The following is a 13,026-nucleotide window of genomic DNA, read 5'->3' as shown; positions in this document are numbered from 1 at the left end:
GAATATGGACGTGACCTCACCTAACTAGAGACCCATGTAGGAAGGCCTGTCTGGTCACAGAGACTATAGCTGACCTGTCCAGTATTTCAAGCTGAGCCAACTGATGAATGTCTTTCCCAGCTGAAGTGTAACTTTAAAGACTTGAGGAGGAGACCATTTACCTTAATTTACAGACACCAATACAAGGAATCAAGGAACACAAAGGATCAGATGAACATAACAACCACCCAAAGAAACAAAGAAACCTCCAATAACTGACCCTAAAGCAGTGGAGATCTATGAATTGTCTGACAAAGAATTTATAATAGCCCCTTAAAGACATTCATTAAACTCTTAAGAACACACAGACAACTAGGTGAAATTAGGAAAACAATTCATGAACAAAATGAAAAATCCATCAAAGAAAGAAAACCTCTGAGCAAACAAACATACAAACCAGACAAATCTTAGGGCTGAAGAATACAATGAGTGAAAATTATTGTCAGAGATGGGGTCTCAGGTTGTACAAAGAGAAAGTGAAGTAAATCTGCAGACTAGGGACCACCATTAAAAGAGATACAGATATTCAGAATGCCAGAAGGAGAAGAGAAAGAGAAAGGATCAGAGAGTTTATCTAAAGCAATAATGGCTAAAAACTCCTCGAACTTGCCGGAGCAAATAGACATTTGGATTCAGGAGGTCCAGTGGACCTTGAATTGTTTGAACCCAATGGACCTGGAATTGTTTGAACCTGTAAAGGGCTCTGCTGGAACACATTATAATTACATTATGAAAAGCAAAAGAAAAACAGAGAACTTTGAAAGCAGCAAGAGAAAAGTGACTTGTTATAAAGGGACTGTTAAGTGGATTTCTTAATAAAAACTTTGCACTTTAGGAGAGAGTGGGATGATGATATTCAAAATGTTGAGTTCCCTAGTGCAGCGGGTAAGGATCTGGCCTTGTCACTGCCGTGGCTCAGGCTGCTGCTGTGACACAGGTTTCATACATGGTCTGGGAACAGCCATATGCCATGGGTGTGGCCAAAAAAAAAAGTTGAAAGAAACAAAAGCTGTCAGCTAAGAACACTATACCTGGTAAAGCTGTTTTTCATAAATGGAGAGAAAAAGATTTCCTGAACAACAAAAGCGGAGGGATTTCATCATGCCTAAATATAACTTAAAAGAAATGCTAAGGGGAGTTCCCATCATGGCTCAGTGATTAATGAATCCGACTAGGAACCATGAGGTTGTGGGTTCGATCCCTGGCCTTGCTCAGTGGGTTAGGGACCCGGCGTTGCTGTGAGCTGTGGTGTAGGTTGCAGACATGGCTCCGATTGGACCCCTAGCCTGGGAACCTCCATATGCCATGGGAGCAGCCCAAGAAATGGCAAAAAGACCAAAAAAAAAAAAAAAAAAAAAAAAAGAAAAAGAAAAAGAAAGAAATGCTAAGGGGTGTTTTTCAGGTAGAATTTAAAGGATGCTAATTGACATCATAAAAGCATATGAACGTGTAAAATCTACTGGTAATGGTAAATATAGTCAAAGTCAGATTCTTTAAAATTGTAGTTGTGACATGTAATTAACAAGTCTAGTTTAAAAGTTAAAAAACAAATGTATTAAAAATAACCATAACTGGAGTTCCTGTCATGACACAGCGGAAACGAATCTGACTAGGAACCATGAGATTGTAGGTTCAATCCCTGGCCTTGCTCAGTGGGTTAAGGATCCAGCTTTTGCTGTGAGTTGTGTAGCTAGCAGACGTGGCTCAAATCTGATGTTGCTGTGGCTGTGGTGTAGGCTGGCAGCTGTAGCTCCTATTAGACCCCTAGCCTGGGCACTTAATGTACCACAGGTGTGGCCCTAAAAAGAAAAAAAATCTTTTCTGACCACGATAGTATGAAACTAGAAATCAGTAACAGGAGGAAAGCTGGAAAATTTATAAATATATGAAATTAAATAATACAGCCCTAAACAACCAACGGTCAAAGAAAAAAATCAAAAGAGAAATTTTGAAATGCAGAACAATTGAAAATGAAAACATAGTATACCAAAACTTATGGGATGCAGCAAAAACTTCTAAGAGGGAAGATTATAGTGATAATTGTAAAGCATTCATTGAGAAAAAAAGCTCTTGAATAGATGACCTAACTTTACACCTTAAGGAACTAGAAAAACAACAAACTAGGCCCAAAGTTAGCAGAAGAAGGAAATAATAAAGATCAGAGCAGAAATGAATAAAATAGAGAATAGAAAAACAGTAGAAAAGATTAATAAAACTAAGAGTTGGTTCCTTTTTTCTTTTTCTTTTTTGTTTTTCAGGGCTGCGCCTATGGCATATGGAGGTTCCCAGGCTAGGAGTCGAATTGGAGTTGCAGCTGCCAGCCTATGCCACAGCCATAGCAATGCTGGATCTGAGCCTCGTCTGCAACCTACACCACAGTCATAGCAATGCTGGATCCTTAACCCACTGAGCAAGACCAGAGATCGAACCTGTGTCCTCATGGATACTAGTCAGATTTGTTTCCCCTGAGCCATGACGGGAACTCCTTTTCTTTAGTTTTTATATTCACCTTTTGAACCATTTGAAATTTATTTGCTCTTTGGACTGAAATGAACATCTGACTTGCTTTTTTTCTGAATAGATAACCAGTTGTTCCAGCACATTAATCGAATAATTCTGTTCCTTCCACAGTCTGTGATGAGATTTCTTCTTAAAAAGACCAACACTTTTTTTTGGATCAAGGTTATTTTTAGCTGTTTTTTGAATGTTGTTCTTTATTTCCTCCTCCTTGCTACTTTTGTGAACAGAATTATTTTTCAAGTTCTAAATATATATCTTTAAAATTAACCTTTTAATGGGAATTCTGTTGTGGCTCAGTGGGTTAAGAACCTGACTAGTATCCATGAAGAAGTGGGTTTGATCCCTGGTCTTGCTCAGTGGGTTAAGGATCTGGTGCTGCTGCAAGCTACGGCATAGGTCACAAATGGGGCTCAGATCCTGCATTCCTGTGGCTGTGGCACAGGCCAGCAGCTATAGCTCTGATTCAACCCTAGCCTGGGAACTTTTCATGTGCCCCGGGTGCAACCCTAAAAAGACAAAAACCAAACAAATAGATAAATAAAATTAACCCTTTAAGGCATGCTTTTTAAACTTTAAATTGAAATTTAATAATTTAAACTTTATTTAGAAAATAATTTATTTTATTTTCACTGACCATATTTTTTTTTTAACAGAAGCAAAACATATAGAAAGCTCATGTTGTTGGGTATTGCAAATAGATGGGAACATGGCTGTCTGACAAGGCAAAGGGCTGATGATACTTCCTTTGGGCACATTAGATGCTTCTTTGTTCATCTTACTCCTCCTCTTTCTAGTTCAGAGCCACAGCTTAGATCTGGTAGCCCAGAATTCTCCAGACCACTGTAATTTCTCACACTCTCCTGCTCTCCAAGAACTTCTCTAGGCTGTTGAACTCATGTCTATAAATTCTATAATTTCTAGATATATAAATAAAATATTAATAAATATATATCTCTATATTTATAATCTATTAATTCTTGTTTTTTCTCCCATGTCATTTTTGTTTTGTTTTACCTCGAATAATTCTCCGTTACAAATAGGTTTGAAGTCCTCACTGTGGTCCTCCCTCCCCCTGCACCACACTTCCTGCCTTGCAAATTGTGATTTTTTTTTTTCTCTCTTTTAGTCTAATGAAGGTATGTTCTTGTGTGTACTAATTAATAGAACTTGATTTAAAATTATTTTAGGGATGCTTCTGCTATCTAAAAGCCTGGTTTTTTTCCCATTCCAGTGCTTAATGCTTAATTTATCGGTATCTGAAGTTGTTCAATATTTCAGCTAAGATAGTTTTTTCTAGTTAACTTTAACTTGGTAGATTCAGCTGAGCATCATTTGTAGGCAAACTCTAATACATTACTAGACAGAGCATTGTGTTTTTTATAATAGAAAAATGTAATTATGTAAATATATTTAAGAATAGATGGCTTCTTTCTGAATATTTTAAGATCTATAAACTTTAAGATCTATAAACAGGCCAGTTTTTAGATAAAATTACTACTGCTTTGGCAAATTTAATTTAGTTTAGCTGTTTAATTTAGTTTAATTGTTTACATTTGCTTCATAAGCACTTTCCCATCTCATTTCAAGCTAAAAACACAATGCAGAGGGATTTTTAGTAACTATTTGGATCAACATACTTAGGTAGTAGTTGGCTATTAATGGTATTACTCTGCCCAAATAAGCTTCGGAAAGCTCAACCTTTGAATTGTATTTTGGTCAGCAGGAAAAGTGCCTCGTAGAAGAATTTTGAAGATAAGAATGATAATGTTGACTTGAGCACCACTATGGCATCACCACCAGGCTTATGACACACATAAAGCAAGGAAAACTGCCTGGACGAATTCAAGTGAACAGAGCGCAACACTAAATAGAGTCACATTATCTAAACACAAAAGCAAAAGCTCTTAACTGTAAACACAGTATTTCATGAGAGTGAGAGGACTGACTAGTTTTTCTCTGGAATACTTTCTCCTATCCTAGTTATATCCCCAAATCACTTCCAACTTCTAATAAGACTTCTCCCACAAGTTTTTTTGTTTGTTTTTTTGTTTTTGTTTTGTTTTTAAGACTTCAGGTTTTTCTATTTAGAAAACTGATAAGTACTTTTTGATGCATTTCTATTCTGTCTCCATTAAAAGCATTCTAAAATTTTAAACCAAGAAGGTTTTTAAGACTAGAAGAGATAGAGAATATCCTCTAGAGGCTAAATTTGCAAACTAACTTAATCAGAATAGCAGTTTAACAGGAGGAATGAGGAGGAGGATTGGGTAAGGAAGGGAAGAAAATCATTTCTGTGCATTTAATTTGAAGGAGGAGATGTGTTTAAAATATTTTCTCAGTTACGGAGTTCCCATCGTGGCGCAGCAGAAACAAATCCGACTAGGAACCATGAGGTTGCGGGTTCGGTCCCTGACCTTGCTCAGTGGGTTAAGGATCCAGCGTTGCTGTGAGCTGTGGTGTAGGTCACAGACGTGGCTCAGATCCCGAGGTGCAGTGGCTGTGGTGTAGGCCGGCAGCTACAGCTCTGATTAGACCCCTAGCCTGGGAAGGGTACGGCCCTGAAAAAGAAAAAAAATTTTTTTTCTCAGTTATGTATTGATTTATCAAACCACTTACATGACATTTCTCTGTACCAGGCACTATTCTAAGTCCTTTACAAATATTAACTTTCATAATTCTTAAAAATCTTGCATTAATATAATAAGCATGCACACAAATTGGCCATCACTATCTTCATTTTAGTCAACAGGAGACTGAACCATAGAAAGTTCAAGTAATTTGCCCGAAGTCACATCTCTGGAGAGAGTCTGGGCCACAATTCGGACCTGGCAATTTGGGCCTTTAACATGGGGCTCTGCCATGCCTAGAGCATCCCATCAGCTCTGTAAGGCTGGCATGGTTATATCCATTTTACTAATGTGATCCTGGGTCTGCTCCAGCAAGGTCACCTTGAACTTAAATTCTTTCCCCACTGGAGTTAGCTCTTTTTTACTTCCTATTCTTGTTAATGATATCAACATTTACCTGGTCATCCAAATCTGAAACCCAGAGGTAACGATGGATTTCATTCTTTTAGCTGAGTGTCTGAGCCTTACTTTTAAGTTCTTCTGCTACTATCTTAAACTGGGCCCTCATTTTTCTTTATTAAACTGAGGACTGTAATCTCAGATGCTTGCCGGAAGCAGGCTGGTAATAAAATGAGTTAAGGAGACTGACCCTGAGGGAAGAAAGTTGGCGGACCCAGGCAGGATGGAGAGTTGCAAGGGAGCGGCTGCTTCTCTATCCTTGCTGTCCACTTGCAACAGGAATATGGGCTCATATTTTACAGATTGGATTTTTTGAGAGGAAGCAGAAGTCTGGATTTTTACATGAAATCTTCCAATTTCTGAATCACAGTGCAAGTTGCACAAAATATGACCACTAGTTTGTAACCCTGACTTTATTATTGAGTCCCCCTAACCTGATTTACATCTTCCAGCTTAATCTACTCTCTGCCTTTTTGCCATCCACCCTCTTCTGGTGTAATATATCTGAAGTGCCAATCAAATAGGATTTTAGGGGTGGTTAGGAGGATTAAATGCATTAAAACATGTAACATTTTTAGAAGAGTTCTTGCTACTTGGGTAAGCGCTCAGTAAATGTTCCTTATTGGCTGTTCGTTCTTCACTTTATTGAACGCCTTGAGTGACTCTCTTTTTTTTATACGCAGGATAGTTTTTTAACGTGACAGAAAAGGAATTTTATCATGATTCCTAGCTGACTTTCCACCTTCATCTTTGGCTATCAGCAAATATACTCAAACCATCCTCTACACTTAAGTGTGTCGGTTGATTTCATGCCCTTAACACCTCTTCCTCCTCTGCCCTGTGCTTCTGACTTGTGAACTGCCCGCCCCCCCACACACACACCTCCAGCAAGATTCAGTTCAGGTGCTTCCTCCCCTCTTAAACTTCTGACTACACTTGTCCTTGGAGAGCTGATTCTTCCTTTCTTTGTGTCCCATTAGGATTGTAAACTCCCAAAGGGCAGGAGCTGTATTTTTTCAATCTGTGTGTTCTCAGTGCTTTGTGCAGTGCTGGCCAGTTGTGTATATCTGTACTAAATGTTGGTTGGAAATAATGCAACTAGTAAAAGTTAGTGCTGGGACTTGAACTCTCACTTGACTGAATTTCTTGCTTTTTGGGTCATACCCCAGAGAGGAAAGAAGCTGTGGTTGCTCTGTTGTCATTAGGGACCCAGCAGATACAAGTCTAAACTGAGGACCTGTTGTTGTCCCAGACACTGTGCTCGCAACTAATGATGAATTTAGGAAAAGTTTTATACTGAAGGCATCAAGGATATTTTGTCCTCTGAAATGTAGTATGTGAAAACTGAGGTGAAATCACTGGTCAAATGGTGTTATTTTACCAGTCAGGTGAGCAGCTCTGTTTTCCTATTTTAGAAATTTGATGGTAAATGTTTGGAGACACCACATCTATTTATAGATGGCCTGAGTGCCAGTTTTGTTATCTCCTTTCCTCAGGCTCAATAAAGGAAAGAATGTTGGACTTAACGATTGGTAGTGTCTCCATTAATGAATAGGGGAGTCTAGAGAAAACACGTGAACAGGAAATTCAAGGGCACCTAGTGTTGTTTTTATCAGTCCAGGAATTCTAGACTTGCAAATTATATCCTGTTCTTTTTCTGGCTAAAGAAAGGGCTTTAATAAAAGACAAAGAACAGTGTGAAATCCATTAAAGGAATAAATTTGCAATATAATAAGTGCCAGTCATCCAGATCTTGCTTTGTAATAATTTAGTCACTTCTGTTTTGTTTAATTTGAATTTTATAAAGCTTATTTGTGTCTGGTACGAGAGTAATACTTTTTTTCTTGGTCTTTTAGCTAAACTCTAGAAGATATTATTTAATCAAGACTAAAGGTAGGCTTTTTGGCTTTTCCTGCAGTTGTATCTCTCAGGTAAAATTTGTCTCTCTGAAGGTTAACATAACACTAAATGATTCTGTTGTTTTTTAATGAAAAGGAAATTCTTAGATGTGAAACATATAATTTAAAATCCATTCAATTTGATTTCAGTTACTTACTATCATTTACAGAATGTCTGCTGTGTGCTCATAATTTTGCCAGGTGCTGTGGTACTTTTGTTGCAGGAAGGGGGACCCCTTCCAGGGCTCATGTCTAACACTTGGAAAGGAATTGTCCGAGGAAACGCATGTGCTGACAAAGCAAAAGACTTTATTGGGAAAGGGAGCCTGGGCAGAGAGCAGCAGGGTAAGGGAACCCAGGAGAACTGCTCTGTCACCTGGTTTCCAGCCTTAGGATTTATGGGAATGGGGTTAGTTCCCGGGTTGTCTGTGGCCACTTGTCTTGCTCAGCCCATGCTTGGTCTGGCCCATGGTCCTTTTCGGTGGCATGTTCTGATAGAGATCAGGTGCATTTAGGGTGGCATGGCTGTAGACCCGGTGGCACATTCCGATGAGATCAAGTTCATTTAGGGTGGTATGGCTGTAGACACCTTGGCATGTTCTGCTCTCATTCAAGATGGATTCCAGTGCCAAGGATCCTGAAAGGTCGGTGGTCTCCTCCCTCTTACTGGCCCCTCCCAAATCCTCCAGGTTAGTCTTTAGGGGGACCCCATTCCTTATCAGGGTGTCCTGTTGTGAGACAACTCATGGAAGCAGCTTTTAGCAGGCCTGGCCAAGGTGGGTGGTTTCAGTCAATGATCCCCTAATACTTTCATTGCAAGGGTGAATAGGTATAGGTTTTGCTCTGATTTGGTTTTTAAACAAGGCATCCATGCTTGCGTGTATGTCTCATAACTAGGATGGAAAGAACATAGTGATTATGGTAAAATTATATGGCCTTTGGAAATTGTTTTTCATTACTTTATATCCATTTCTGGATTTTGGAGTTATAATCTGATTATGTCTTTATGTGGGGTAAAGACCTAAGTCATGAATTTTTATCTAAAACAGTTTCATATTTATTTCTGTAATTGTTAATGCAAACAATTTCTGTTGTTTGGAATTGTTTTCAATTCCCTAACATTTTTTTTTCTTATTTCACAAAAATTTCCCCCTAAGAAATTTCAAAAAAAATTCTTGCACAGTAATATTTCTGCCCACTCATAGCCCCTCAATTTTATATCATCAGCAGGACTTAATACTGGCCATCTCCTCTAACTACTTTGAAGTGGGCAGAGGTGTCCTGGGCAAGATAGTGATCAATCTTCTTCTTTTTTTTTTTTTTTTTAAGATTTCACCTTATCCTTATGCCAATAAACAGTTACATTGAATAACAGTTCTCTTTGTTTTGGTGCCCTGCTCACCAAGCAGTCTTAAATTTTTACACGCAGCTTGCCTATAAGGACAGTGTGCTTTTTCCAAAGATGCAAGTATCTGTTTCATGTTCCTCACTTTCTTATCATCTAAATCAGTAAATTGCCCATATGTCTTACGCATCAGTCTCTTGTGAACTTTGTGAGGATAAAGTAGTTTCCAGAATTCAATTGCTGTGGAACACTGGCAGCTCAAGGCCAGACCTTGCTCCTTGGCAGACAGAGCAGGGCAGCCTGTTCTGCGGCGAGGCCCCTTGGCAGCCTGTCAGCTGCCATCCAAGGCCACACCCTGAGTTCATCATTCATTTTTCTTTCTGATTTCTACAGGCATTGCAGATGTGTTACTTCTTTGTCCTTTTTTCAAGGGACATTATAAAAAGTTTTGTTAGGTTTTTCACCACTCACTTTGTGAAAGGAAAATATAGACCTTGGACCAGTATGGTTGGGTCTTGACCTTTTTCCCTCCTGCAGATTGGCAAACCAATGTGAAAATTCCATATCAGCTACAGATATTCTGTACAAATCAGAAAGTATTCTAAAATCCCTAAATATTTATTCTTTGTTGGGATTTCTAAGTCCTGCCCCCCCCCCCCACTTCAAATACTGAAAAAATGTGACACTTTTTTTTTTCAAACTGGTATTTGAAGGTATCTATCTATGGATTTAAATTTTAGATCCCTAAAGCAGGGTCCCTAGAATACTACTACATATTGTATACCTATCCCCCTTGTGAGGATTTAGGATACATATTAACATATTAATGTTGCTGGCAAGTCTTGCAATGAGAAACTTTGTATAATCTGGATTTCCTAAATTTATTTGATTTCCTCAACTTCCAGTCTACCTTCTTCAGCTCCCTGCTCCCTGCCAAATAAACCCTCAAATCCCAATTAGCAAACATGATTTGGGATGTTTGCTCTATACCATCCCTTTTCCTCCTTTCCTTCCTTTGACTCCTCCTCTACATCTGATCCTGGGACTTAGAACATGAACTGAGTGATTCTGAGATTTCCAAAGATGGTGTGGCAACTTTGCTTTTGGTAGCATTCCAGAAGACTAGCTTAGAGCTTGAAAATCACTTGACCAGGATAACTTTTGAACTTATGTTTATTAATGTTTAAAAAGTAGCTCTCATTATTATTAAAGCATTTAACATGTAAAAAATTAAACTAGGTGCCTAAAATAATGTCTTTCATTTGTATAAACTATTGTGGCTTTGCTCTATGTTATCTTAGATGGCCTTAGACCCAGCCTGTGAACTAGGCAGAGTGAACTCTGTCGGTCCTTTCTAGGGGAAAAGTGACTTGAGTTCATAGTGTTCTGGTGATTTGAATAAGTCCATGTGATCAGTTAGCAGCAGGACCTGCTTTAAATCTCTGCATATCTGACTCCTAGTTTCAGTAAATTTCTTTTTCCACAGTTGCCAACCTGTAGAGGCAGTTTTTTGCTAATTCTTTCAACTCTCCTTCCACCCCCACCCCTTTTGATCGATGGACTCATTCATTCACTAATACCTACTACGTGTCCAATGCAGTGCTATTTTGATGCATACTCAAAGATGGAGCAGGAAAAGTTCTTGCCTGATGAGATCAGCAGATGAAATGATCAGCACCGGTACCTGGGATACGTTGTTAGAAATGGTAGAGAACACACCTGAAAGAATGCCATTTGATCTCTTCAGATAGACATCTCTGTTGGCAGGGAGCATTAGAGAAGTCACCGCTGTAAGACTTCAGCTAAACTGGGCAGTTAAGGATCAGCAGGATTCCTGCAGACAGAGGGAGGGTAGGATGAAACTGGCTCTGGAATAGGTCACATGAGGGCTTGGAGGCACAAAAGGGCCAAGTATGTTGGGAGAAGAGTGAGTGGTGAGGAAGGGCAGCAGATAAGGCCAGAAAGGCAGGTTGCAGATAGTGCGGGGGTGGGGCTGGACTCTGCGGCTCACCAGCTGTGTGACTTCTCCAAGTTTTACTTCCTTTCTTTACTGGGCTCCAGTGAGGATGAACTGCAGTCATGCCTGGGAGTGTCACTGTCTTAAATCCTCAAGAGGAAAAAGGGGGAAATCAATGAATAAACAATGTTTAAAGGTCCTGATGGATACCAGCCCTCCATGGATGTGAGTTGTCCTTGTTTATCTTGCTAAGCTAATTTGACTTGTTGTACACGCTATGAACAATTTTAAACAAGTAGTATGGGAGTTCCTGTTGTAGCTTAGCAGTAATGAACCTGACTAGTATCCATTGGGTTCGATCCCTGGCCTTGCTCAGTGGGTCAGTGGGTTGAGGATGTGGTGTTGCCATGAGCTGTGGTGTAGACCGCAGACTCAGCTCGGATCCCTTGTTGCTGTGGCTGTGGCTGTGGTGTAGGACGCTGGCTGCACCTCCGATTCGACCCCTAGCCTGGGAACTTTCACAGCCCTTAGAGGACCAAAAAAAAAAAAAAAGTTATGTGATCAGCTTTCTTATTATAGAAAGATTTAGAATAGTCAGCAGAGGAATAAGTTTATGATATTAAAGTAATTGGTGCAGTTTTAGACATAACGAGGCTCAAGCAGTAAATTGAGGTATAAACCCAATAAGGCAATGGTAGAGCTGGGAATTTGCTATAGTTAAAGTGTTTGCTTTTCCACCTGTTTTTGACTTGTTTGGTAATGACATGGTTCATTCCATTATCCCGGAGTCTAGTCCAGTTCACGTCCATATCCAGGGGGTTTGTGTCTTAATGTAATTAAGAAGTGGGTACTGGGGAGTAGGTGGCAGATCTGGAGGAATAGTTTTCAGCTAAGACTGAAGCATTGGATGGCCACCCTGGCAACCTGGATCTTCTCTAGGATACTCTGTCTCCACGTGCATAAGCAAAAAACCTCTTTATTATGTGGAGCCACTCTAGTTTTTTTCTAGTCCAGACATGAACTATGTAGGCAAGTCTTTTGGGTCAGTGCCTACCAGTAGGAGCCCCCAAAGATCAGTCTGTTTCTCCATATGAAGCAGTCATTTTCTACATTTCTCATCTTGTCTAATTGTCCACATTATCTTCTTTAAACCATTACTTTGTTGGACTGGCCCAGTGGTTTTTAAAAATTGGCACTTAAATGGCTTTAAGTAGACACACAGTGTCCAGTTAAGGCTACAAAACTTCCCTGCTGTCACCTGGCTTGCTTCATACATTTGTGTTTCCTACCTGGTTCCTCCAGGCATTTGAGTTTCATCTGAAAATGCAATGGGCCTTCCAGTCTGGAGTAGTATACTAGACCTCGTCATAGCACTATTACAGGATTCAAAATGAAATAGGGCATCCATGGACTCCATCCAAAGGGGCTTGTTTCTAAAAGTGGTTTTTCCCTAAAACATATCCCCATAAAAACTGCTGTTGACTGATGTTTATGTACATATTTGAGGTAACACGTCTTGACTCATAGAATTTACATGGCAGAGGCTTCTTTCTAAACTTATGTTTATTGGGAACATAAGTATTAGCAAAATCTTGTGGATTTTATTTAGTAATCAGTAAAATAATACAAAATAAATTGACCCTTTATTTTGAATACTTATTGAATATGACCCTTGATAAATAAGTGTCAGTATTACGTGTCTATTGCCACTGCTGCTTCTTTACCCTTGGTTTTGCCAGCACAGAATTCACTTTTGTTGTTTTGGGGGAAGTGCCTCTTTCTTTGCTAGCATATAATCCATAATACAAAAGACTCAAACGTCTTAACTGTTAGAGGACAAGTTTGCATAGTAGAAATTAACCATTTCTAGAGTTTGTTTAAAGGGACAGAAAGTTTTTTTCTACTGAACAATTTGTGTCTCTCTGTTCTAGTTTCTGTTACTATGGCAATGACGGCAGGGACTACTGCTACCACCTTTCCTATGAGCAACCATACCCGGGAAAGAGTGACTGTGGCCAAGCTCACACTGGAGAATTTCTACAGCAACCTAATTTTACAGCATGAAGAGAGAGAAACCAGGTACAGAAAAGGCTGGTCAAAATTTTCTGTGTAGTTAATAATTTTCTTGTTATGCTGCAGGTGGGGAGTAAACACCCTGTCCATTAATAATACAAATATTGTGGAAACCTGTATGCTGTCTTTAGGTTTCCTGTGCTGAGAGTGTACCTTGTTACTTGTTTT

General features: G+C 39.3%; 1 protein-coding gene across 10 annotated transcripts in view; it reads left to right on the top strand.

The window, feature by feature from the left end:
- The window catches only part of STK38L (serine/threonine kinase 38 like), an 84,256-nt gene that overhangs the window by 40,732 nt on the left and 30,498 nt on the right, over positions 1–13,026 (top strand). For 4 of the 10 annotated variants that reach the window (XR_014803688.1, XM_021092163.2, XM_021092164.2 and 1 more), the window contains one exon: positions 12,717–12,864. Coding sequence is in view for 8 of the 10 variants with exons in the window: in XM_021092160.2 (XP_020947819.1) it covers positions 12,717–12,864 (148 nt within the window). In the remaining 2 variants the exon portion in view is untranslated. Of the gene's footprint in view, positions 1–7,441; positions 7,479–10,862; positions 11,011–12,716; positions 12,865–13,026 lie in introns of those variants that run through there. The other 6 variants (XM_084956494.1, XM_084956497.1, XM_003126421.6 and 3 more) reach the window with 4 other exon arrangements.

The sequence above is a fragment of the Sus scrofa genome, chromosome 5 (assembly GCF_054392235.1).
Source record: "Sus scrofa isolate SSC_HxYL_T2T_F1_AM1 chromosome 5, Sscrofa_HxYL_maternal_Yorkshire_Landrace_v2.0, whole genome shotgun sequence".
In the NCBI taxonomy this organism is placed as follows: Eukaryota; Metazoa; Chordata; class Mammalia; order Artiodactyla; family Suidae; genus Sus; species Sus scrofa.
Note: the sequence above shows the minus strand (reverse complement) of the source record. Positions and strands in the feature narration are given on the sequence as shown.